The sequence below is a fragment of the Armigeres subalbatus genome, chromosome 2, assembly GCF_024139115.2.
Source record: "Armigeres subalbatus isolate Guangzhou_Male chromosome 2, GZ_Asu_2, whole genome shotgun sequence".
Classification (NCBI taxonomy): Eukaryota; Metazoa; Arthropoda; class Insecta; order Diptera; family Culicidae; genus Armigeres; species Armigeres subalbatus.
The window spans coordinates 430009819-430035638 of record NC_085140.1 but is presented as its reverse complement, the minus strand read 5'-3'; the positions used below and the strand labels follow the sequence as shown (position 1 = coordinate 430035638).

Here is a 25820-nt window from a genome sequence, read left to right as displayed (position 1 = left end):
ATCCTTTCCCATTGTTTCCTATCAAAAATTGACCAGGTCGGACTATGGGATCGGAAGTTATGGCCAAACCACCTTTTTTTAATAGAAAAATCAGAAAAGAAAAATGTCACTCATTTTCGGACACCTACCCTTGATCGATTTACACGCAACAAGTTGCATTCGACGCAGATTCCTGTCCCATTGCTTCCTATTGAAAATTGGCCATGTCGGACTATGGGATCGGAAGCTATGGCCGAAACACCATTTTTGCCTTTTGTTTACAAAGTATACAAAAAGGCTAAATGTTCGCTCCAAAACCAAACTTTTACAGAAGGCCTGGATATAACACTATGGGTTAGTGTTATATACCAATCGACTCAGCTCGATGAACTGAGATGATGTCTCTGTGTGTGTATGTATGTGTGTGCGCGCACTAAAAGTGCGAAAAGTTTAGCTCACTTTTTTGGTACTTATCCTCAACCTTTTTTTTTTTTTTGTTTCTTTATTAAAGTTATTTTTAAGATAGTACAAAGTTCATCACTGTTATCCTCAACCGATTTACTTGCAACAAATTCCATTCGACGCGGGATCCTGTCGTTTTGTTTACTATTGAAAATTTGGAAGATCGGACTATGGGCACAAAAATTATGGCCAATATGCTTTATGTTATAAAAAAGCGCGTAAAAAGTCTAGCTCATTTTTAATGCAATTACCCTCAATCGATTTACTCACAACAAATTGCATTGGACGCGGAATCCTATTCTATTATTTTCTATTGAAAATTGGCCAGCTTGGACCTTAGAAAATATGGCCAAAATACTTTTTGCCTTTCTTGTGCTACAAAGTTGTACCGAAAGGCTATTATTTCTCTCCGAAAACGAACCATCGGATGCTTCCACACTGATACACTTCCCTCCCTCTTCATACGGGAGTTTGGCAGAAGGACGGTCATGAGATTTATATCATAACAAATATTGCCCTCCGCTTCTTTTTGTGTAGTCAGAGCTTCAGTTTAACAAACATCCAAATGTGATATACTTAAAATATATAACTGGGTAAAATAAAACAGGGGTATGTACATCAAAAAGATTGGAAAAGGAAAAAAATTGTCGAAATTCTTATTAGCATATTGTAGATCAAGTTGAAAACCGAACCGAGATCTCGCGTTCTCAACTGGATCTACAATATCTTTGCTTGAAATAATCCGATTTTCAAGTTTTTCCGGCCTAGAAGTTTTTCTTTTTACTCTTAGCTACTAGCTCATCTACTTTCAAGCAAACACATTTTACGAAGGTCGAGAAAGGCACCATCACCGCTAGGTGGATTAATCTGGGTTTTTTTTATTGAATTCGACAGCACATGCAATTTTAAAATTTGAGGAGACTTGATCCCCTTTTTATGATATCTACGCAATAAATATTTTTTCCTGCCAAAACTTCATCACATCTGTCAAATCTACAAAAAATTAGAAGCCTGAAAACAGATTTTTTTTTTAAATTTTTTCGCCAAATTTTTGTATGGGTGACTAATGGGGGATCAAGTGTCCCCATATTGAGGCAATAACTTCAAATCCAAATATCCTAAAACTTTGATGGAATTTTGACATTTTCATCAGTACAGATCATTAAGCATATTTATGGCTTTGTGCTGTGAAAAAACGAAAGCATTCGGTCATTGTTATGAAAAGTAGTTCAAATTTTGCGTGGCCAATAAAAAAATCTTTGGGAAGGTCAAAACATACAAATCGCCCTGCAGAATAAATAAAGTTGTCAATCCAAAAAATAACTCACCACATAAAGGTCATTTGTTTAGAGGATCTATATTAAAAAATACGCTAGAACAAAACTACTTTAGTTCTCGATAAAACAGGGGGTGATCAAGTCTCCCCGGGGATCAAGTCTACCCACCTTCCCCTATATGTTGAACCAATTAGAATTATTGTACTGGAGAAAAATGTTACCCACAAAATGTAAAAGTATCATGTAATCCAAAAACTTTTGAAAACATGATGTTCATATTTTTTTTCTTTTTCAATAACTTCAAATTCTAATTGGAACTGGTAATTACATTATTGCAGTTATTCATTGAAAACTTTTCTATACCCACTAATTGCATGAATATGTATCTTTTGGAGCAATTACACTCCATACACAATCACGAGATTATTTTCCACATGGAAAAATCCTGGACTGGACCGAGAATCAAGCTCACCATCACCGGATTGGCGGTGTGACGGTATTGCTCGCAAGGCTAACTGGATACGGTGTTTGTCCATTTCCCAAAATTGACCCTTGAGCAAGTTCATCCGTCAACCAATCTCAATCTGTTCAAATATGCGTTGTGTCACATTGTAAACAATTCCAATCGGTTAAAATATGGTGCAGGAAGTACAAAACAATAATAAAATGCCACTACTTTTGAAATCATGAAGTTTGATATACCTCATAATAGAATTTGAGCGTTTTCCATAATTGACCCTTGAACCACAATCCTTGAGCAAATCCAATGCGCACGCCATGAGTCTGGCCAACAAATGATTATTTAAGGCTCAAATTACCGTCATCCAGTCATTGACGAGAAAGCACGCAAAAAAAACATAGAATGCCAGAACTTTCAAAATCATGAAGTTTGATATACCGCATGATGGTTTTTACTTATTGTAGCTAACACATTTTGAAAGACATTTCTGTGGTTAGGGTTTATCACGTGAGGCCTCTCGCAATGCCATTCATAAGAACTGCCTCGCGGCTCACCATCACAAACTTACAGCCACCCACCTTGTTAGCAGTGATATGATGATATAACCACGTTGTGGTAATTCAGGGAGGATATATAAGCAAGAAACCAAGTGAAAAAAGTAGAAGGTTGGTTCCGAGACACGACCGCCAATTGGACGTAGAATTACGTAAAATGTAGTGCATCCAATTTTGAAAATTTTTATATGTTTACTAAAGCTGATAACGACAACAAGACCGTAATTTTATTATTGTAAGAAAATTTCACCTGATAATTACTGACGCCAACATTAGTCATTCGATGATTGGTCGCTGAAACGCGATGGACGCCATTTTGCAGCGTTTCCAAACGACGAGTACCGACGGAAAATTTCTGCTATTGGCAAGCAATTATAATGTGCACTTTGAAAAATATTTGTCTCGGCTCATCCTTCTCTTGTGCAAAATGATGGTGCTGACAAGAATTGATTTGTTTTTAATAATGCGCCTTCCCAAGTAGCAACAAAACCGAAATCAAAATCTAGAGAAAGTTTCACTTCATTGATACTGACGGAAACGTCAACCACTTAAAGATTTGCCGCAGAAACGCGATAGACTCCATACTTGAGAATAAATTTTCGTAGCGCCTCCTTCCAACGAGCGCTTGCGCTGCTACCGACGCCAAGCGATTGTAATTTGCACTTTGAAGAAAATGTCTTGACCCTGGTATTGCACGGATGCACTGGCATCGCACGAACGAAAGGCGGAGCCAACGAGCCGACACCGAAGAATTCGACCGAGGAAGCAAGGCCTCAGTCTCAATTGATATCGGATAACGGCAAGTCGAGGTACAGTTTTCGCAACGACGACAGAACGACCAGAACGAAGCAACGAATAACGTCGAAAGCGATGTGCATCATGAACAGCTTCATGAACGACATCTTCGAGCGTATCGCGGGTGAGGCCTGGCGCACTACAACAAACGTCAAACGATCATCAGCCACGAGACTGAACTTCTTCAAACTTCGAGACTTCACTAGCTGCGAATTCACCCGTCTTACTTAATAAGATCTCTATTTAACATTGCTAGACAAATGACTGAGTTTTAAAAAGAATTTGAAGTGTCAAAATAATATTTTGGCTGCAGCTTCGAGGACCATGGCCCAATCTGAATAATTTTCAACCGATAACAATGGGACAGTATCGTCGAATGCAACTTGTGTCATGTAAATCGGTGAAGGATTAGTGACCAAAAAATGAGTGTTGGAGATGCATTTTTTGTATGAAAATTCTATTTTGGTCATAACTTCTGAGACCATAATCCGATCTGGCCTATTTTCGATAGGAAATAATGAGACAGGATTCTGCGTCGAATGCAACATGTTGCAAGTAGCGGCTGATGATAAGTGCCTAAAAATTATTGATACATACATACACACATGGTACATGGTCTTCGAGTCTTCTATAAAATGTTTGTTTTTGGAGCGAGCCTATAGCCTTTATGTATACTTAGTATACGAGAAAGGAAAAAGACAACTGCATTTTTCGCACTATAGTGAAAACTTATTTATTTCAAAATAAATCATTTCATCCACTTGAAAGAAAACTAATTATCATGGAGGGTAAAAAATGTTATAAGTTTATAATATCTAAAGTATATAAGTTTTAAAAATCTAAAATAAATCTTTCAATATCAAAAATTAGCAAAAATTAGGATCTTATCGACAAGTTGAGCAGAGTAAGAGACACTAAAGTAAGACTTACTATTATGGTTGAATGCTATAATTAGGAATTAAATGGTATGGTACTAAATGATGTTATATTTGAAGATATCACCTTATATCTTGTTGTTTTGGCTTTCTTCGTGCATGAATAATTAAATAAAACCTAGGCAAGTGACTGCAGTTTTTTATACCTACTTGAGAATCTACCCTCTCCCCATTCTTACCTTAAATCCGCACTTCTGACAATCACCGCGTTGATCCCTTGGATAGAACGCGTTCCCAGTGCGCCATTGCGGACTCGCCAAACCACTATCCACAAGGCAAACGATCACCATAACCACTGCAAGGATCACCAGCCTGGCTGAAACAATCATTGCTTATCGAATGATCGTTTTCACTTATAATCGTTCAAATAACCAACTCAGAACATTACATTCTGCAATCACTTCGAAAGTGCGTCGACCACAAATATTCCAGAAGTACGGTCACAAAATTGATGTATGAGGGATTAACAAAATGGAAATTAGTAGCAGAATCAGAATAGTATCACACAAAAATAACACAAAACTGATAAAGATTCTGAACCAAACGAAGAAAATAGAAATGAATTCCAAAGAGATCCGCGAAAGTAGAACCGTCATAAGCAAACAGTTACTGGCAACTGATTCGAGCAGACCCACCGGTGTGCTTTATTTTCAATCACGACGATTGCAGACAGCACTGTGTGCTTTCGCCTCTCTTGGCTTTCCATTGAGCCGTGATTTTCAGCAATTCAGCACGAACACAGGACAAGCCTCCCGGAATCCAAATTTAAATCTACGCACGTTTTCAAGTGCACATCACACAATACGGAAGAAACTGACATTTTTACACCATAATTCCAGCTTTGCTGCGTCGCAGCATGCCTGAAATAATTACAATGACAGTTGTGTGTTGTTTCCGTATTGAGTGGTTTGCCCTCGAAACGTTGGTGAATTAGGTTTTGCATTCTGGGAGGCTTGTCCCTAATGCTCGATAACGTTCAAGCGTAAATACTCCCGATCAACAATAAGACGGTGATTTGCTACCCGGTGCTTTAGATTTTTGTTTACAATTGCTTGAGCATGCTTGAGAATAATCACCGCAACGATTGATAAATTCACCTCTGGATCTATTTACTGGTGTTACATTGAAAAACATTTTCTAAAGAGGTAGGGGAACTGTACCGGTTTTGGCTATGTTCCTAATTTGGCCAATTTTGCGAATAATTCCAAAAATAAAGGAATTCGCGATGGTTTTATTAGTTCCAACAAAAGATATATCCCTCACGATTCAACGCTGCTTTCAGCTGATCGATTATTTTGGAAAAAATATGTATTTTCCAGGGTTGGCCAAATTAGGCACTAAGTTGGCCAAAACCGGTGCTCTTCCCCTACTTATCAACTAAAATCAACCTTTAACCGATCTTATTTTGAACGATTCCATCAAGTGCTGTTGATAAGATGTTCCCCATGATGAGGCGATCCAAAACAATATCGTAAACAATCATCACAATTTTCCAAAAGAAAATCAATACCAAATTTTCAAAACGACGTATCTGCTTTTGTAAACAAGGATTCAATTGTCGATTTGACGAATCTGATAGCACTCCCACGCAAATCAGCACCATCAACACGTAGGTAAAGGCTTCGGCTACCTGTTTAGAGTTTGAATCTTTGTTTACAAAAGCGGATAAGTCGTTTTGAAAATTTGGTATTGAAATATTTCTTCGATCATCAGCTTGAGATCGGCCTCAGCTACTGCTCATACTGTTAGTTCATTTTCTATAGTTTCCTTTCCAAATTGGTCACCACACCGATAACAGGCGCCGGCTGTACCTAATGCTTGTTATGATATTTTAGGGAGAAAAATGCGAACGGATGTAAGGTAAGTGACAAAAAAAAATCTAAATTTTGAGAAAAATGAGTGCGAAGTTTTTTTTCGTTCTATACAAATCGTATGAAAGTTGAAATATTTACAAATTTTTTTGCGAATTTTCAATTTTTTTTTGCAAATAACGTACAAACTATATCAAGATATTGCCGAATTGCTCTAAACCCAAAGCATTTTTCACTAACCCCCGCTAACCCCCACATTTAATTTGAATCATTTCGTTCAAAAGTACTTCAAGGCAGATCATCCGTGAGCCGGTGAGATTAAAGTTCACTCGGTTCTGTTGAACTCGCGTGAAAAATACGTAATCTGCCGTAATCTAAATACGTAAAAAATGTTGTCCACTATGACGAGGTCTTTTCCCTCTGGATTGTGATTACGTATTCGCGGATTTACCGAGTTCACTCCCAATTGAAATAGAAATTATCTTTACTCGTGCCATGTACATGTGCGCCTCAATTGAACTTGCCTTCCATTGATATGCAGAGAATGTATAAAATGCACACAATGTAGGAACAGCATATTCGTGCGAGAGAAGCGGGCGTAGGTATGATTGCGTTGTATGTAACGTTGATGATGGCGCTGAAGAATAGCGGATGAACTTAGTAGTGAAACAGTGCTATTGACCTTCCGGGACTCACACTGTTGTAAAAAGTGCAACACCTTCGAAAATAGCGCGCTTGTCGTCCACAAGAGCGGCGAGACTGCGTGAGCGTGCCGGGACCATGCGAGTCCCGGAAGGTTAATAGAGCTGCTTTCGGGTGCAAAAACATTTTTGTGTATAAGAAGATCTAAAGGATTTCGTTAAGCATGATTGGATCGCAGCAATCGACAGGCGCGGTTGGCTCCAATAGTTTTTCCTTTCACGAATTTTTCAATTTTCTCGAATTTAAAAAACAAATATTCTAGAGACACGCTTACAGTTCTTACAATAGTGATTTTTATGTGTGTAGTGCGATAGTGGACGGTATTTTAGGTAATTAAAATAAGCCTCCGTTCAGCTTGGCGCCGCCGGGCGGTCGTGGGTTTCGGGAGATTCTGTTAAGAAGAGGGACCGAATGGCGGGTCCCTAGTGAAAGAGTGTTTTAATTGAGGAATTACTACGAAGGAGGAATAGGTGACGGTATTTCTTTTTTTTACATGAGTGAGTTGTCGAAACAACTCTCCGAATACGGAGAGAAGATGAAAATCATGGCGAAACATTTGAACTTTTTTTTAAGAATTGGAAGTGTTTTTAAAGAAATGTAACAGACAAAGGAATAGAAGAAAATAGAAAAGTTGTGTTGGATGTGTGGGAGTATACGAAGACTGACGTCCAAATTCCAATCAATCATAGTTAATGAATATCTATGAGTGTGGATGGAAATAAATAATTGTAATTTGTTTTAACGAGGTAAGCGATTCACAATTAATTATATAATTCAAATGAAATGGAGGACAAATGATCTGAGCTGTAATAAATTAGCCATGGATGTAAAATCAAATAACAACAAAAAAGGAATAATCAAATAATCTGTAAAGTTTTTTGTTTAGAAATTTACATTACATCATTCCAAATAACGAGTACCTAACAATTATAAAAATTTATATATACTTGAAATTGATGATTAAAATTGTAGAAGTGACAAATATTGAACAGTGATGTAAAATTACGAAGATAAAGCGTTATTCTATGAAATTGGATTTAAAATAGCATTCAGATCTCAATAAAACACAAGTATAACAAAAGTGTGACACTTTTCACGCATTTTATGAAAAATGCTTCAAATATTGATCTTTTTTATAAGAGCATTAATATATATGAAATATGAATGATGTCAAATTCTTTACAGTTTTGCATAATTTAGCTGATACAATTTGAACTTGAAATTTCCAAGAAATTTATAAATTAAACGTATACAAAATACCAAAACATAATATAAAATAAAAAAATATATAAAAACATAACTTTGAAAATATCAATTTAAAATAAGTACACATTAATAGCTGAATAATGTCTACCCTATAACAAAAACACTATTCACAATGTCAAACACTATTAATTATTTAGCTAAACAATCTTCATAAAGATGGAGAAAAGGATATCCCTTGTAGAATTGTGATCATGGTGAGAAACTAAACACCAAATAGGTAAGTGATCAATCTAATTTCAACCATATGGATAACAATCTTCTTAATATTCTGTATGAACCAAGCACTAAATACGTACAGAGCATCGTTTGCTGACTATTGCCACGGATATTGTGGGAGTCCCAGATATCCGGTTCAAGCTTTAGTTGGCAGTGGTGGCTCTTCTTGACCTTCTACTCCCCGAGTAGTCAGTACGAATAAGGGCGTCTATGCGATGTTTTGCTGCACCTGTTACGAACCCCTAGTACATCCCAATCCCTAAACATGATGAGACTTCTTGCCTCTAAAGTTATCCTTTTTTTGGTACTAGCCTTCGTAACGATAAGGGCACCATTAAGAAGCATTAGATTTGATCAAATTATTCGTAGTACTACTTATTCAACGCCCCCGGATGGGTGAGGGATAGAGGATGACACACACACACACACACAAAAACATTTTTGTGTATAAGAAAATTATTTTGAGTTTTAGTGGAATGTCTTCACTTGTCATAAAACGAGTTCGGGCTTCTTCTTCTTCAATGACTCTACATTCCAATTGGAACTTGGCCTGCTTTCGAATGTATCTTGTGTGGCAAAGTACAATGTATACACTATGCCCAGGGAGTCGAGAATGTATCCAACCCGAAAACATCCTAGACCGGATCGAGAATCGAACTCGCCATCTCCGGATTGGCAATCCTACGCCTTTGCTCGCAAGGCTACTGGCTACCTCAACAGTAAGGTTGTAAGTCGAGACAAGTACGAGACACTGAAGACGGCCTTATTGTTGAGGTCAAAATACGTGTGGTGGAATGGGAAAATACGAACTTGTCTTATGACAAGTGAACATATTTATGTTGATTTCTGCAAGCTAGCACCTCTGGTATCAGTTCCTAATAAAGCAAGCTTGTAAACTTGATCTTGATAAATATCCGGAGGACCGTTTCTGGGGCATGTGGAGGTCACAGAAGTCTTTCGTTATTGGTTGCACTCATATTTTGCCAGAATAGATGGTCCCTAAAAAACTGCGAAGCTTCTGAATTAACTTTTACGGATGTTCCGGATCTTCCGGAGGGCCATTTCGGGAGCATCTGGGGGTCACCGAAGACTTTCACTCACAATGCGCCAGAATGAATGGTTACCAAAAAATCGCGAAGCTCTGGGATTGACTTTTGAAATTGGCCATTTTACGGATGTTCCGCATCTTCCGAAGGATCGTTTCTGGGACAATTGGAGGTCACAGAAGACTTTCACTATTGATTGCACCCACGATTCACCAGGATGGATTGCTACGAGAAAAAATCTCGAAGCTCTGTGATAAACTTTTGGAATTGGGCAGAGGTGGAGATATATCAGCTTCCACACTGATATTCTCCCCTCCCCCCGCAAACGGGAGTTTGACAGAAGGAAGGTCGTGCAATATATACCATCACAAATATTGCCCTCCGCTCGGTTTCAATCGAGTTCTATAAAAAAAAAATTCTTCATGCCTGCCGTTTCCTAACGGTACACACAATTCTATACTTTCGCCTCTAATTCTATCATGAACATGTACGTCTAAGTTTGGAAGATGATATTAGCATTTCCATATCAAAGCAATTTGATGTTTCATAACACGAAACTCTGAATTAGGTGCCAAATTGAGAAGCTCAAACAGTACCTCTTTAGTACAGGTTCCTCGGGGATTAGAGACGACATTTTGGATGAATCACCCCATGGACTTGTTCTAGGAACCTACAGCTTTCGTTTGATGCCTAAAAATCGAAAATTGGTTGAAATTTGAGTTTTTGTGATTGTGATGAAATCTTGGGTCCAATTGGACCCCAATGCACAATGTGTAACTTTTTTCTAATGCATTAGGAAAGTTAAAGAGAACACACATGAAGTTAGTATAAATATAACCTTTTATATCCTAGCATTTGTTCCTAATAGAAGCCCTTGGCGTTACATATGATGCCACATAATTGGTGATGAGAAGACCTGTGCGCCGATTGAAATGAATCAAAAGTGCGGCCCAATCGGGTTGTACACAAAGGTGACGTAGAGCTACGTCGCTATACGAAATGGATGGTATTTGTCATCTTCGTTTGTGACTCTTTATCGATTTGTCGGCTGAAAGTGAAATTTTCTGGCAAGATTCTTTCGTTTTGTCATTGGAAATGAAATCGGTCCACTATTTTATACGAAAGAAGGTTGATCTGAGATAAATTTTCTTCAAAGTGCAAAACTTAATTGTTTGGCGACGACAGAAAGTCGCCCTTCGATAGCAGAATCACAAGCGCACGTCGGAAGTAGTAAATTTGTTCGAATGGATGAAATCACTAACATCAACTGAGCTACCACGCTAAACGCCGGTGCCACCGAAACAGTCCATTTTTGCAATCAAACCTTTCTGTTCAAGAAATGCTGGTCCTAAGAAGAACCAATTTTCTTTCCCCAATGTGCCTTTTCAATAAATAACTGCAACCAAACGCTTGTCGAAACATTGCGTTGAAATTTAACTTCATGCTGCTATTGTCCGACGGCCAAGGATGTTATCGATCATTTAGTAATTTGCGTTCGATCATTTAGTAGTTTGTCAACAACTAATTCCAGAAGCTGAATTTCAAAATGTGTTGTATGGTGGACTTCTAGTACGAAGGTTTTTCTGCAACTCTGCCTAATGGTTCGTTGTAAGCATTCAACTAATAACGGAGCTATAGCACTAGTTGCAGTAACTTAAACTAAATGATTGGAATTTTGTTATCATTTAGTTTAAGTTACTGATACTATAGCTATAGCTCCGTTACTAGTGGAATTCAAACAACGAACCATTAGTCAAAGTTGTAGAAAAACCTTCGCACTAGAAGTCCACCATACAACACATTTTGAAATTCAGCTTCTGGAACTAGTTGTTGACAAACTGCTAAATGATCGAACGCAAAATACTAAATGATCGATAACATCCTTGCCGACGGCCACTGGATGACTTTTCGCTAAGACGCCACCATTTGGAATCGCGGGATCGCAGCAGACGCCATTTTTGTAATCGTAATTTTTGTAATTTGTACACGTTTTTCTTCACATAAAATGCAAGTTCGTTTAGGACGAATGATCTCTAGCACCGACACGGCCACCACAAAAGCGATGATCCGTGCTGCTGTGTCCGCTCCGCTTCGTCCGCTCTGCGTGAAATCTTGTTCGAACTGAGGATTAGATCCAAACCCTAAAGTTGCTTGATATGGATGCAAGTTGCTTGCGATGAATGTACGTGATTGGTTGAGTTACCAATTTATAAAGTTTTGACCAATTATCGATAATAAATAGTTTAAAAAAGCGTCGACTAATCATTGATCGAATGGCCTAAAAAAAGTTCAAATCCACCGAGAAACGGCTGAGATATTAACATCCAAAATCTATCATATTTTCGGGACGGTCTCCGATTTTTGCAATCGCAAAGTGTACCCGAATATAGAAAAGACAGACATATGTCCTACGTCAAAATCCAACCCGAAAAATTCCTATACCGGACCGGGAATCGAACTCAGTCACATTCAGCTGGGGCGGTGCGCTGCTATTTTTTGACCGCGCCGCCGGCAAATTTTAATTTGGTTTTGAGGGCTCATATCCGTCCCTCAATTTGATAGAAGAAAAATTCCGTTCAAACCCTCACACATTTGAAAAATTTCGGCTGCGCCGCTAAAAAAGAAGGACTGTACTTGTACATAGAACCTCTTTTTACGTCACTTGTTGGGAGCACGTAAAACGAAAATGATAAAAAAAAGTGTTCATATTAGTGGAACTGTCCCGCTCTCCATCTCACAGAACATCAGGGTTTGCAGAAATCGCTCTCAATAGATAATGAACAACGATAAAAGAGAGGCAAAAACCTCTTCGAATGAAGACAAGCCATGAGAACAAAAGCACAGAAAACCAGACGTAACACTAGAGAAATCATCATCGACCATGACTTCAACGATCAATTTGAATTTGATTGATTGCGCGTTTACAACTAGAAGCGCAATGGTCCTTCGAGTTTGACATTTCACTCTAGCGCCTTCTGGTGACAATGTCATACGAAACATTGTTTCGTGTAACATGGTCGCAAGATGGTGGTAGAGAAGTTGAGCGATGGATTTTTCATAAAAGTATTCAAGCTGTTACGTCTGTTTGTCTGTGACAAAAATATCGCACTTGTATACAAGTTGAAAAAAAAACTGATTTGGATAGGCGGCCCGCACCGAGGGGGTTTGATAAAACGCGTTGTTTTCGTTCATTTTATGTTGGGGACCATATTTTTTTCGCACACCTGTTGGACATACCTTCAACATGTGTTCCAACCCAAGAATTCCATGAAGTATAGGCCTTAAGATCTATACACGTAACGAAAGATCTATTAACTCCTTTTAGAAATGAAGCACTTGGTGATCATTTGAACCAAATTCTTTTTTAAATTTCCTTTTTCTGTCTAAAAATTTGATTTGAATGCATGTTCCATTCCAAGGAATCCAAGAATTGAAGTACAGACCTTAAAGTCAATACACGTAACAAAAAATCCTTTAGCTCCGTGTAGTTATGGAACATGTTCTTCGTAATCATTTGAACCAAATTTTATTTGAATTGACCTTTCTCTTCAAAAAATTTTTATTCGCTTAATCGATTCTTTAACTTATTTTACACTTACGTACCTGACCCCCAATTTCACGGAAAACTAAATTTTCAAAATGATGGTTCTCAGCAGCCTTGGATCGGAATTTGGTTCTGTTTTCTCCAATCGATCACAAAATTCCTATAATCCCAGTACTGTGCTAACCACCTGGTCCGTAAAAATGGCCACTGCCTGATCAAGCCGAAAACACGTCTTTCGACGTGTCAAGCTTCATGATTTTGCAAAACAAATTCATAGAAATGTGTTCTGAGGGTATTTGGACCATCTGATCCAAGGATGTTATCGATCATTTAGTAATTTGCGTTCGATCATTTAGTAGTTTGTGAATAACTCATTACAGAAGCTGAATTTCAAAATGTGTTGTATGGTGGACTTCTAGTGCGAAGTTTTTTCTACAACTCTGCCTAATGGATTGTTGTTAGAATTTCACTAATAACGAAGTTATAGCGCTAGTTGCAGTAGCTTTAACTAAATGATTGGAATTTTGTTATCATTTCGTCTAAGTTACTGATACTATGGCTATAACTCGGTTACTAATGGAATTCAAACAACGAACCATTTGGCAGAGTTGTAGAAAAACCTTCGCACTAGGAGTCCACCAAACAACACATTTTGAAATTCAGCTTCTGGAATGAGTTATTCACAAACTACTAAATGATCGAACGCAAATTACTAAATGATCGATAACATCCTTGATCTGATCATATACCGGGATGCCCTGGAATGCTGGTTTCCTGGTGGAAGTGGCCAGTTTTAGATCATTACTGAAACCTGGCTTGCGACGTATCAAACTTTATGATTTTTTAAAACAAGTCAATAGAAATTTGTTCGAAGGGATTTTGGTCATTCTGGTCACATTCCGGGGCGCCCTGGAATGTTGGTTTCCTGGGGGAAGTGGTCACATTTTTGATTCATACTGAAACCTGCCTTAAAGCGAATCAAACTTCATGATTTTCACTTGTCATAAGACGAGTTAATACAATCCCATTGAATTCCACCACTTAATTGTATCTTGACAGATACGTATTTTGACCTCAAATGTAAGGCCGTCTTCAGTGTCTCGTACTTGACTCGACTTGATGATTTCATGATTTTGCAAATCAAGTCTATATAATGTGTTCTGAGGGTATTTCGTCCATCTTGTCACATTCCGGGATGCCCTGGAATGCTGGCTCTCTGGGGGATCGAAAAGTGGCCACTTACTCCAGGGAACCAGCATTTCAGAGGTTTTCAGAATGTGACCAGTTGGACCAAATACTCTCATAAGAAATTTCTATTGACTTGGTTTGCAAAATCATAAAGTTTGATACGTTGCTAGCCAGGTTTCAGTAATTAGCATTAGCATTGAGCATTTCGCACAATTTCGTAGGTGGTACAAGCCAAGACATAAGGGCCCTCCTTTGCTTAGCGGTAATACACGCGGCTAAAAAGCAAGACCATGCTGAGGGTGGCTGGGTTCGATTCCTGGTGCCGGTCTAGGCAATTTTCGGCTCGGAAATTGCTTCGACTTCCCTGTGCATAAAAGTATCATCGCGTTAGCATCATGATAAACGAATGCAAAAATGGTACCTTGGCCTAGAAACCTCGCGGATAATAACTGTGGAAGTACTAAATGAACACTAAGCTGCGAGGTGGCAATGTCCCAATGGGGGTGTAATGCCAATAAGAAGAAGAAGAAGAAGAGAAAGAGGAGGAAGAAGAAGAAGAAGAAGAAGAAGAAGAAGAAGAAGACAAGACTAGAGTATGAGAGTAGCATCACTTTCATCCGTTACCACAGATATTGATTTGGGACTAATCACAATCTCTTAGATGAAAGCAATGCACTCTCCATTAGTCGAGATCTGTCTGTTTCAATATTGATCAAAATTTGGCCACTTTCCCCAGCGAACCAGCATTCCATGGTGTTCCGGAATGCGACCAGGCAGACCAAATACCCTCAGAACACATTTCGCTGAGCTTGTTTTACAAAATCATGAAGTTTGACATGTTCAAAGCAAGGTTTCGAAATTGATCAAAAAGTGGCCACTTCGCACTGGGAACCAGCATTCTAGGGTGTCCAAGAATATGACCAGATGAGCCAAATACTCTCAGAACACATTTTTTATGGACATGTTTTGCAAAATCATGAAGATTGACAAGTCGAAAGACGTGTTTCCGTGATCAAGCCGATCAGGCAGTGGCCATCCGGACCGGGAGTTCTCCCATCAATATCTCCGGAACCATGTCCATTTTCAAAACAATGACCAATGTCCCTGGAACTATAGGATTTTTTTTATCGATTGCAGAAAACAGAACCAAATTCCGATGCAAGACTGCTGAGAACCATTATTTTGAAAATTTAGTTTTCCGTGAAATGGGGGTCAGGAACATAAATGTTTCTCAAAGAATCCATTTTTTACTAGTTCGAAAAATTAAAACAAAAATCGAAGGGTGCTGTTTTTCATGTTTGGCCTTAATCAGTGCAATTCTTCAGGCTTGTGCACACATGCAGCACTTTTCCTTGTTTTGCTTTTGACTTTCATAATAGTTAGAGGCTTAAAAATTTTGAGTTGTTTGGAAAAGTTGATCTTAAATAAGTCAAAGAATCGACTGAAACAATAAAAACGACACGAAGTTTTTGACGGGAAGGGTCGATTGAATGCCTGTTCCAATATAAGTCACCCAAGATTTTTTAGAATTGGATTACAGGTCTTAAGGTCAATAAGCATAATGAAAGATCTATTTGCTCCTCTTAGAAATGAACATGCGGTTAGTGATCATCTTCTTCTTAGCAGCATTACATCCCTCACTGGGACATTACCGCTCGGCAGGTTAGTGTTCATTTAGAACTTTCACAGTTGTTTCCTACACCAAGTTACCATTTTTGCATTCGTATATCACGATGCTAACACGATGATACTTTCAAGGCCAGAGTAGTTGAGAAAATTAGATCGGAAATTCTAGACCAGATCGGAAATCGAACCCAGCCACCTTTTGCATGGTCTTGCTTTGGAGCCGCGTGCAGACCTTAAAGCCTAAATTCCAGAGAATTCTTGGATGAACTTAATTGGATTAAATTGTTGAACGCTCATCCAATTTAATTCTAGGGAACACAATCAGCATAAAAGATTAAAAAAAGCTGGCAGCTCTCAAAGAGGTAAAGGCCTATACTCGAGAGAATTCTTGTATGAACTGGGATGCAATAAATGTTGGAGGAATATCCATTTTTGTCTATGTCAGTAGGGCCGAGTCTTTTCTTATTATTCGTGAAAATTGGAGAACGATCCGTTGCTCGAAAGAAGCTTAAGAACCGAGAAGCTTCTGGCTCATTGTAGTTTAACGACGCGGGACACAACGTCGGACAGAAACATATACTCTTAGTTGTTTAATCAAACTCAATACCCTCTCTATGGTATGTTTTGACCCTTCCTTCGAAAGTGTCTATAATTTCACTTTGTATGCGTTACGCAGGCGTGTTATGTATTAATCTATCAATAAACCTCTTGAATTATGAAATAAAATGTATGGCAATTGAAACAAATTCACATTAATATTGAAAATATAATTACAACAAGTGATATGATATGAAAATGTGCTTATTTTTTGGATTTGTTTCAAAGAAACAATCGATTTTAATTGAGGAACAGATAGAAGCATGTACCACTATAAGACCTACTTTTTGACCCCGGAACCTAAAAGCTCGGGTTCGGAGGGAAACCGGCAGCAGACCCCAGACTGCTGGTCTAGAGCCAACGGCAGTCCGTGGGGTGGGTGCTCAAGACCTCTTTTGGATTCCGGGTCTCAGGGCGTACGGACGCGGGGGAGCTTTCGGATCACGGGAATCTAACTTACGCAAATTACTCACGGTCGGACTTGGTTTTATTGAGGCAATCGTAGCGGGGGCTTCGTTGGTGTCGGCAGTAATCCAATAAAGTGTGCGGCTGAGAAGAATACGGCCCGGATGCGATTGCGTCCTAGCGATCGTCGTATGGTGGAACAACTAGAAATCACGTGGACTAGCGGTAGCTTTGTCGGATCCGGTGGAAATCCACCGGACGATGGTTGGTTTGGTATAATCCCGTATCGGCGATCGTCGAATGATGCTGAGGGCCACGAGCATCGACAGCCGTATCAACGACGGTAATCAACGAAGGGTGGGGCACTGGAAAGCAAACCAGCGGCCTCAAGGGTGGAAGGTCGATCTTCACTGACGCTTGTTTCTCTTGTTGAAATCCAAATGGCGGCCGCGTCGATGATGAGATGGCTTGACAATCACGTAGACCAGCCGGGGCTCGCCGGCAACGGGCTTGAAAATCTCGGAATTCAGAGAATGGCGGTCCCGGGAGTGATTCCGGCGGGGAATCTTCGGTGGCTCCGTTTGATAAACCGACGCTGTTGAATATATCATCCGGAGGTACGGGGATGACCACGGAGTGGCTAACTCCGAATACACGGGCCACTATCAAAAACACTTGCACTGCAGATGTCCCGGGGCTTCGTCTTCAACGGTCCACTCGGGGCTCGGTTGGCCAAAACAGTCCTGAAATCTTCTGGTTCGAACTTGGGTGACAAAAACCCTCACTATCGCTTCACCAAATCGTCATAAAAAATGTGCTCCTTTGCGGACAGAAAAAAGCCAATCCTCCTTTGATGCTTTACAATTCGCAGGTTTACATCAACTGCCATACCAAGCGTTCACCAACACCTTCCCGCCCAAAACCGATAATCGCTTCTTTTCTCCTCCTCTTATATCCAGTTCAGTGGATCTCGTCACCCACTCAGCACCCAAATGATTTCATCGCACCTGGTGCGCGGGTGCGCCTCACGCACATATCGCCTGCCCCATGCGCGTCAATATAAAATGACCGTTAAAACTCGCGAATAAACTTTACAATTATTTACCCTATTTTCCCGCAATCATAATTCTAAATTATTTATTATTTGTTACCCGCCGGTAACATATCCCCCACTGGTCGGAGTTGAAGAAAGCGTGGAACAATTTTTTTCTTGGTTCAAATAATTCTATCTTTACGCTACTATGTTCAACAAAAAAAAAACGAAAACAAAACATCCTTGGAACGAAATCAGTGGCCACTAACAATAGACATGCATAACATCACTTACAATCTAATCGAGGAGCTGCCTACATTGGTTGTCTGCTACGACTGGATTGGATATACACAAAGAACCAGGCAACAGTTATCGGCCTCCTCAAAACAATTAACTTATCCGGAGCTCTCGCAGCGGAGCCCTAATTAATTCAAAAATAAACAAAACACATACTTTCCACAATATTATAAGACCGTTGAACACGACATTACTTTCTCGCACTGCGTCGACACGCGCCGGGGTATACTGCGGTACTGGTAGAGATCTCCAGCAGTGACCAGAGCGTGAGATAGATAATTTAATAAGAGCTCAGACTTCAGACGAACATCGCCGAAAAAGAGGCTGCATCACACGAAGGCAGTCTAAAATCACAGACAGTTGAACAGATCTCGCACAACGTGATCAGCTGGGCCGATCAATGTATACAAACATTTTTGATCGACCCTGTTTTTATGGTTGATAGCTATCATATTCCCGAGTGGTTTCACGACCAAGAAATCGGTTGGGGCAATCGGAATTAATCTCAATTTGTGTGGATCGAGGCCTCAGTTTGTCGATAACTGCCGATCGCACACGTTTGAATACGCGCGCAATTATTGTTAGATTTGTTTTTTTCGTAACGAACAAGGTTTGGACAGTGGGTATACAGTGAAAGCCTACTGCATCAACTACCATTGTACTACCCCGCGGAAAGCAATACAATGGGCTACAGCTGATACTCGGGCAAGAGATCTGTATGGTTTCCCTATGCAATTATTGAAAGTCAATAAAGGTTAAATAAAGCTTTGTTCCTTTCAGTTCGATGTATGGAGACAGATGTGACTCATTTTGGGCCTAGGCTGGCTTGAGCAAGTTTGCTGGCCATACACCTATGTTTCGCCCTTTTGAATCAGCCAGTTCGTACGATGACGACCCGTGTTTCGCGAGAACCGTGCAAGGTACGAATTGACTCCCTAACTTTGAGTTGTAAAATTCTTGCGAATTGGACAATTTAGTGTTTTTCTTGTAAACCGTTTGTCCGACTGAAAAAGGTTTAGCGGGTTGACGAGTTCGTAAATTATAGGTGTGAGCCGCCTCGGTATGGGCTTTCACCAGGTTTTTCTTCACCTGTGCGAAGAGCTTTGGCGTTTCTTCACGGATTCTAGCCAGCCGTGTCTCTACCGTTAATTCATCTTCGTTTTCAAACCTTCTATGTGTAGCCCCATCGAGTACTACTTCTTCACCTTTAGCAACTCGGAACGGACTGTATTGTGTCGAAGAATGAACTGTAGAATTGATTACCACTTCCACTTCGGCCAAACGAGTGTCCCAGTCTCGCTGGTTTTCCCTCGCATATGACCGAATGGAAGTGTTAATCGCTCGGTTCACCCGTTCGACAGGATTTGCCTGTGAATGGTATTTAGCTGTGTACCAGTGCTTAATGTTAAATCGGGTTAATAGGGTGTCAAATTCCTTTGACGTGAAAGTCGTTGCATTGTCCGACAATATAACCGCAGGAACGGAATTCCTGAAGAACCAGTGTCGAGTGAGCTCTGTGCATAGCGTCTTGGCACTTATTTTAGAAAATGGGTGCAACTGCACCCATTTGCTGAATAAGTCCATAGTTACTAGCACATATTGATTACCGGTTTTTGCACGCGGTAAGGGGCCGATGTAATCCAAAGCGATCACTTCCCACGGTCTTGATGGTACCCGCATGCTGCCCATGAGGGGTGTGGTTGCCGTGTTCGCAGGCTTAATTTCCTTGCACACCGAACAGTTTCGTATATAGGACCGAATATGGCTAACCATTTTCGGCCAGTAGTATTGTTGGCGTATCTTGGAAGTGGTTTTTTCTACTCCAATATGCATGAACTCATCATGGCATGACTTGAGGATCGAGTTTCGGGATTCGGGACTGGGAATCACTTTCCAATCATAGCGATGATCTGATAAATCATCGCTGAAAACATATTTCAGTAATTGTCCCTGACTAACGCGGAAGTCGGGATAGTCCTCTGGTTTGTTCTCGACGGCGATTCTCAAGTCATTATACCATGACGATGCGGTGTTTGTCGATACAGCCATCACACTACGGGACAGTGCATCAGGAACGACGTTTTCCCGGCCCCGCCTGTGCACTATTGTCATATCATACACCTGAAGTGAAAGACTCCAACGGCTAAGCCGTGAAGAAGTCTTCCATTTTGTTCGCATGATATACGTTAGCGCAGAGGAATCCGTTACCAGGACAAAGTGGCTGCCCTCTACGTACCCTCGGAAATGCTCTATTGACAGCAACGCCGCCAGGCCTTCTTTTTCTGTCGCGTGATAAGCCCGTTCTTGCGACGTGAGCTTTTTCGAAAAGTATTCGATCACTCGCTCTTGACCGTCGACCTTTTGGGTAAGCATACCGGCGATGGCATGATCGCTCGCGTCGGTATGGATTAGAAATTCCCGATCGAAATCGGGGCTTGACAAAATAGGAGCTGTAATCAGCTTTTCTTTAATAACCTGAAAGGCTTCTTCCGCTTCGGCGTTCCATCTCACAGTCTTCGTTTGAGATTTAAGAAGTTCCGTGAGAGGCGCTGTGGTTTTACTAAAATCGACGATAAATCGCCGATAATAGTTCGCCATACCAATGAAACGGCGAAGTTTTGTTACCGTTAACGGACGGTCGTATTCTACTACGGGCCTTATCTTTTCAGGGTCGATTCTCAGACCCTGAGAAGAAAGAATGTAGCCCAGAAAAGGGATCTCGCTCAGGCAGAAATGCGATTTTTCTAATTTGATTGAGAGGTTCGCTTCTCGTAATCGTCTCGCAACTTCCATGAGAAGCCGTGCGTGCTCCTCGAATGTCTCCGATACTATGACGATGTCGTCTAAGTATACGAAGACATTCGGTTCCAGTGCACCCTGGCCTAACACTCGGTTCATCAACCGAGACAGCGTTGCTGGACTGTTGATTAAACCGAATGGTAGGCGAGTGTACTGGAACATCCCCTTCCCTTGCACACTGAACGAACAGAATTTACGCGATTGCCGAGCCAACGGAATTTGTAAAAAGGCCTCAGTGAGGTCTATGGTTGAAAGGTAATTGGCTCGCGGTAGGCGTCCGAGAATTCGTCCAGGGTGCGGAAGGGGATAGGCGTCACGGACGGTCCTCTCATTTAACTTGCGAGCATCGAGACACAAACGTATCGCCCCCGACGCTTTTTTTATTGGTACAATATTCAACGACCAATCGGAGTTCGATTCCTCGATAATGCCTCGGTCGAGTAATCGATCGATCTCCGCAAATAAACTTTGCTGGATTTTTGGAGCAATCGGGTAGGGATACAACCTGATAGGCTTACTATTTTTACATTCTTCTTCAAGCACAATTTTGTGCTCACAGAGTGAAGTGGTCTCGAGGGTCTCAGCTTCCGCCACCTTAAACAACCTCTTGATTTCGGACAGCTTCTTTAACTGTGCCTCTGTTAAGATGTGCTCCGTTGGGACAAGACCGCATTCGATCTCCCCGCTCCCTTCTGAAATAGTAGCCAAGGATAGGTTTATTCGGAAAAGTTGCCAAAAATCCATCCCGCAAATGCAATCTTTTGTCAAGTTTGGGGCCACTAGAGTCCGTAAAACTCTTGTTTTGCCGTTAAAGGTGAACGGTATCATGACCTCCCCTAGAATTTCTAAGGGCGATCCATTAGCCGTTTGCAGTTCCACTTTGTGGAACGGCTCTCGGAGACAGACGTTCCTCAGTTTTCCAAAGATATGTGAACTGATAAACGATAAATTACTTCCGCAGTCGAGAAGCGCATTTACCGAAAGATCAAAAATTTTAAGTTTAGCGTGGGTCGGTTATCGGTCATTTGATTCAAGGTTATCTTGTGTATTTGGGGATATATCTCACCTTCATTCGTGGCGTCCAATCGACACGCGTATAAACGGTATAAATCGGGTAACCACGTGTTCGATGAGACTGCCCTTGGCGCATATGGAAGTCCCTGCGGCTTTAGGGATTCCCCTGCGAGTTTTTGCGCAGAATGGGCAGTTCTCCGTTGTGCAGCCGTTTACGGCCTCCCTTCTCCAGAATACTCTCCGTGGAACAGGGCATTTTGCCAGCTCATGTTCATCACCGCAATTGAAACACTCGAATTCACTTGGGGGTGTATATTCGGCCACCAGACGAGCCAGAAAACTGGATTTGCTACATCCCGGTTTCGGTTCTTTGGGCTGACTTTGGATATTTCCCCACTTTCCCGGCGAAATGGGTTTGGGTAGGGACTTGTTTTCCGTTCTACGGTTATTCTGAGGAGATTTAGGTTTCTTCTGCGTATGCTGATTCCTAGCCGAATCACTCTCGTTGTTCCGATTGTAGAATGTACGCGAGGATAAAGACGTCCCACCAGCGTTATTAATCGCACAAGTGTCTCGTTTAGGCGTACCAAATACTTTGGAGAAGGCTGAGAAGTCGGTGGCGTCGAGATCTTTCCCGATAGACATCAGTCCTTGGAGTGTGGTGATTCGTTTTCCTATCAAAGCTTTCCGACCATCATAGCGTAGATTTGTCTTCAAGACCTCTACTTTCTCAAGGTCAGACATTGGAATGCTCATGGCTTGGAAAAGCTTGCTCATTTGAAGATAATATTGTTGGAAGGACTCTCCTTTCTGTTGACGAGTCTGATAAATTTTCGTTCTGAGAACCGAATCCAGGTCAGGATGACGAAATTCTCTTTTCAATTCATCTTTGAGATGATGCCAATCTATCAGAGACTGTTGATTCCTTCGGGCGGTGTACCAACCTAGGGCTGGTCCATCGAGGAGATGGATGGCTGAATCAAATAAGTCGGCCACTGTGGCATGTTCCGAAATAGCCAACTGCTGGACATGGCTGAGGAACTCATTGAGTTCTAAACCATGATCAGTACCCGAATATTTCTTTATTTTCCACTGTGAGATGGGAGTCATCTTTCGTGGTGGAATCGTTGGTGGAGGGGCCGACGATGACAATGCTGCGGGAATGATAGGAGGGATCACTGGCGCAACTCTTGTTGGTATCGCACACGATTCGGTAGGGGGCATGGATGATGGCACACACTGAGCAAATTGAATACTTGAAGGGTGGATACGTGTGTTTGGAATTTTAGCTCCCATATCTAGCGGACTGAACGAAAAATTATCGATCTTCCGACAGTAGGAGTCATTTGAATTTGCCGTCGATGTGTTTTGACGGGGGTACGGCAGGCTACCTTGAACTGCATCAGTAGGTAAAACCCCACCCATGGGGTTCGCCGGTGAACTCCCGCTGATAGGAATTGGATCCAGTTCTTGTCGGTGCACCGCTGACGGAGCCACCAAAGTTGCACCAATTTCATTGAAATCAATCAAGGACCCGCCCCTTGGCTGGAGAGGGATAGTACCCGTCATTGGCCTTGTCGAGCGTGCCAGTTTGGGATCTATCAATGTTTTCGAAGAACCCACTTGGGTGGTTGGAATGTCCTCTACCAAAAAAGGGTTGGTCCTGTTCAGCGATAATCGGGGTGCCGGAGTAGGAGGTTTCCGAATTTCCTCCCTTAACCCATTCAACTGAGATGACATTGCCTTGAGGAGACTCCCAATATCTGTCATCGCTTTACTAAAATCATCTTTAGTGACAAAGTTCGACATATCCGGTTGCTTGGGAATAGTTCCAGTATACACCGGTCGCGAAGCGGTCGGCGCCGGTGTGTTGCTCCCTCCCGCCGCTTCTTCTCCCGGGTCATCTGACTCGGAACCAGATTCGGTGGTGAAGAACTGATCTTCAGTCCAGAAGTACTCTGAAAACAGTTCGAGTACTCTGTTAAAATCTTCATTGCCTTGAGTTTTGAACTCACCCACTGCGTGATTTTTGATCACCGCTAGTCGATGGCCCAGATGTAACAAGCGGGACTTACAAAAGGGTACCCGCGCTACAGGATTAGACTTCAAAACTATCTGTAGCTCAGCAAAAATTTTCTTGCATGCTTGTAAATCAATCTCTGGATCCATATCATAATGGATAATAAATTCATGTCCTTCTTTTTCTTCCTTCAGGATTTGTTTTAAACGACGGCGTCTTTTGCAACGCGACTCGTCATCTCCGATGACGATGTTGCGTAAAAACAATTCATAGTCGAGCTCCCCCGGCTCGAGGTGGTCAACGCGCATATTACGGTACAGTAACCCGAAATCAGGGCCAGACACCGATAAACGTGGCATTCTGGTGCGGATCATGTGAATAAATGTGGAAATTATTGGACGAATTTTGATTCAACAACCGAAAAAGAACATCTACATAGGCTTTTCAAGCGCCAACAAACTCAGAACAAATTTGATTGAAATTGATTCTTCCTGCACAATTGAAGCTGTCTTTGGTTATCCTTTCACCTTATAACACAACACCCAATCGGCCTCACCACGTGGTTCAAACTAACCACCGCGAATCTAATCAAGAGCCACTAATTTCGCACCAAAAATGTGACCAGTGTGGATAATTTACAGAAAAGTTTCAATTTATTGAAAACTCCCCCAACGTACAGAAGGAAAAGATATCCGGAGATATTTTTCCCCTCCTGAGAACCTTCTCAAAGTTTTTAGTTGGGCGCCAGGTATAAGACCTACTTTTTGACCCCGGAACCTAAAAGCTCGGGTTCGGAGGGAAACCGGCAGCAGACCCCAGACTGCTGGTCTAGAGCCAACGGCAGTCCGTGGGGTGGGTGCTCAAGACCTCTTTTGGATTCCGGGTCTCAGGGCGTACGGACGCGGGGGAGCTTTCGGATCACGGGAACCTAACTTACGCAAATTACTCACGGTCGGACTTGGTTTTATTGAGGCAATCGTAGCGGGGCTTCGTTGGTGTCGGCAGTATTCCAATAAAGTGTGCGGCTGAGAAGAATACGGCCCGGATGCGATCGCGTCCTAGCGATCGTCGTATGGTGGAACAACTGGAAATCACGTGGACTAGCGGTAGCTTTGTCGGATCCGGTGGAAATCCACCGGACGATGGTTGGTTTGGTATAATCCCGTATCGGCGATCGTCGAATGATGCTGAGGGCCACGAGCATCGACAGCCGTATCAACGACGGTAATCAACGAAGGGTGGGGCACTGGAAAGCAAACCAGCGGCCTCAAGGGTGGAAGGTCGATCTTCACTGACGCTTGTTTCTCTTGTTGAAATCCAAATGGCGGCCGCGTCGATGATGAGATGGCTTGACAATCACGTAGACCAGCCGGGGCTCGCCGGCAACGGGCTTGAAAATCTCGGAATTCAGAGAATGGCGGTCCCGGGAGTGATTCCGGCGGGGAATCTTCGGTGGCTCCGTTTGATAAACCGACGCTGTTGAATATATCATCCGGAGGTACGGGGATGACCACGGAGTGGCTAACTCCGAATACACGGGCCACTATCAAAAACACTTGCACTGCAGATGTCCCGGGGCTTCGTCTTCAACGGTCCACTCAGGGCTCAGTTGGCCAAAACAGTCCCGAAATCTTCTGGTTCGAACTTGGGTGACAAAAACCCTCACTATCGCTTCACCAAATCGTCATAAAAAATGTGCTCCTTTGCGGACAGAAAAAAGCCAATCCTCCTTTGATGCTTTACAATTCGCAGGTTTACATCAACTGCCATACCAAGCGTTCACCAACACCTTCC

The 25820-nt window shown here is 41.6% G+C and overlaps 1 protein-coding gene across 4 annotated transcripts in view; it reads right to left on the bottom strand.

Moving 5' to 3' along the window:
* Positions 1 to 25820, bottom strand: part of LOC134213555 (lysosomal alpha-mannosidase-like) — a 50654-nt gene that overhangs the window by 20415 nt on the left and 4419 nt on the right. Inside the window, exon 1 of one of the 4 annotated variants that reach the window (XM_062692708.1) lies at positions 4642 to 5039. The exons of 2 other annotated variants lie outside the window; for them this stretch is intronic. In XM_062692708.1, the coding sequence (XP_062548692.1) occupies positions 4642 to 4791 (150 nt within the window). In that variant the 5' untranslated portion in view covers positions 4792 to 5039. Of the gene's footprint in view, positions 1 to 4641; positions 5040 to 25820 lie in introns of those variants that run through there. One more of the 4 variants, XM_062692707.1, reaches the window with a different exon arrangement.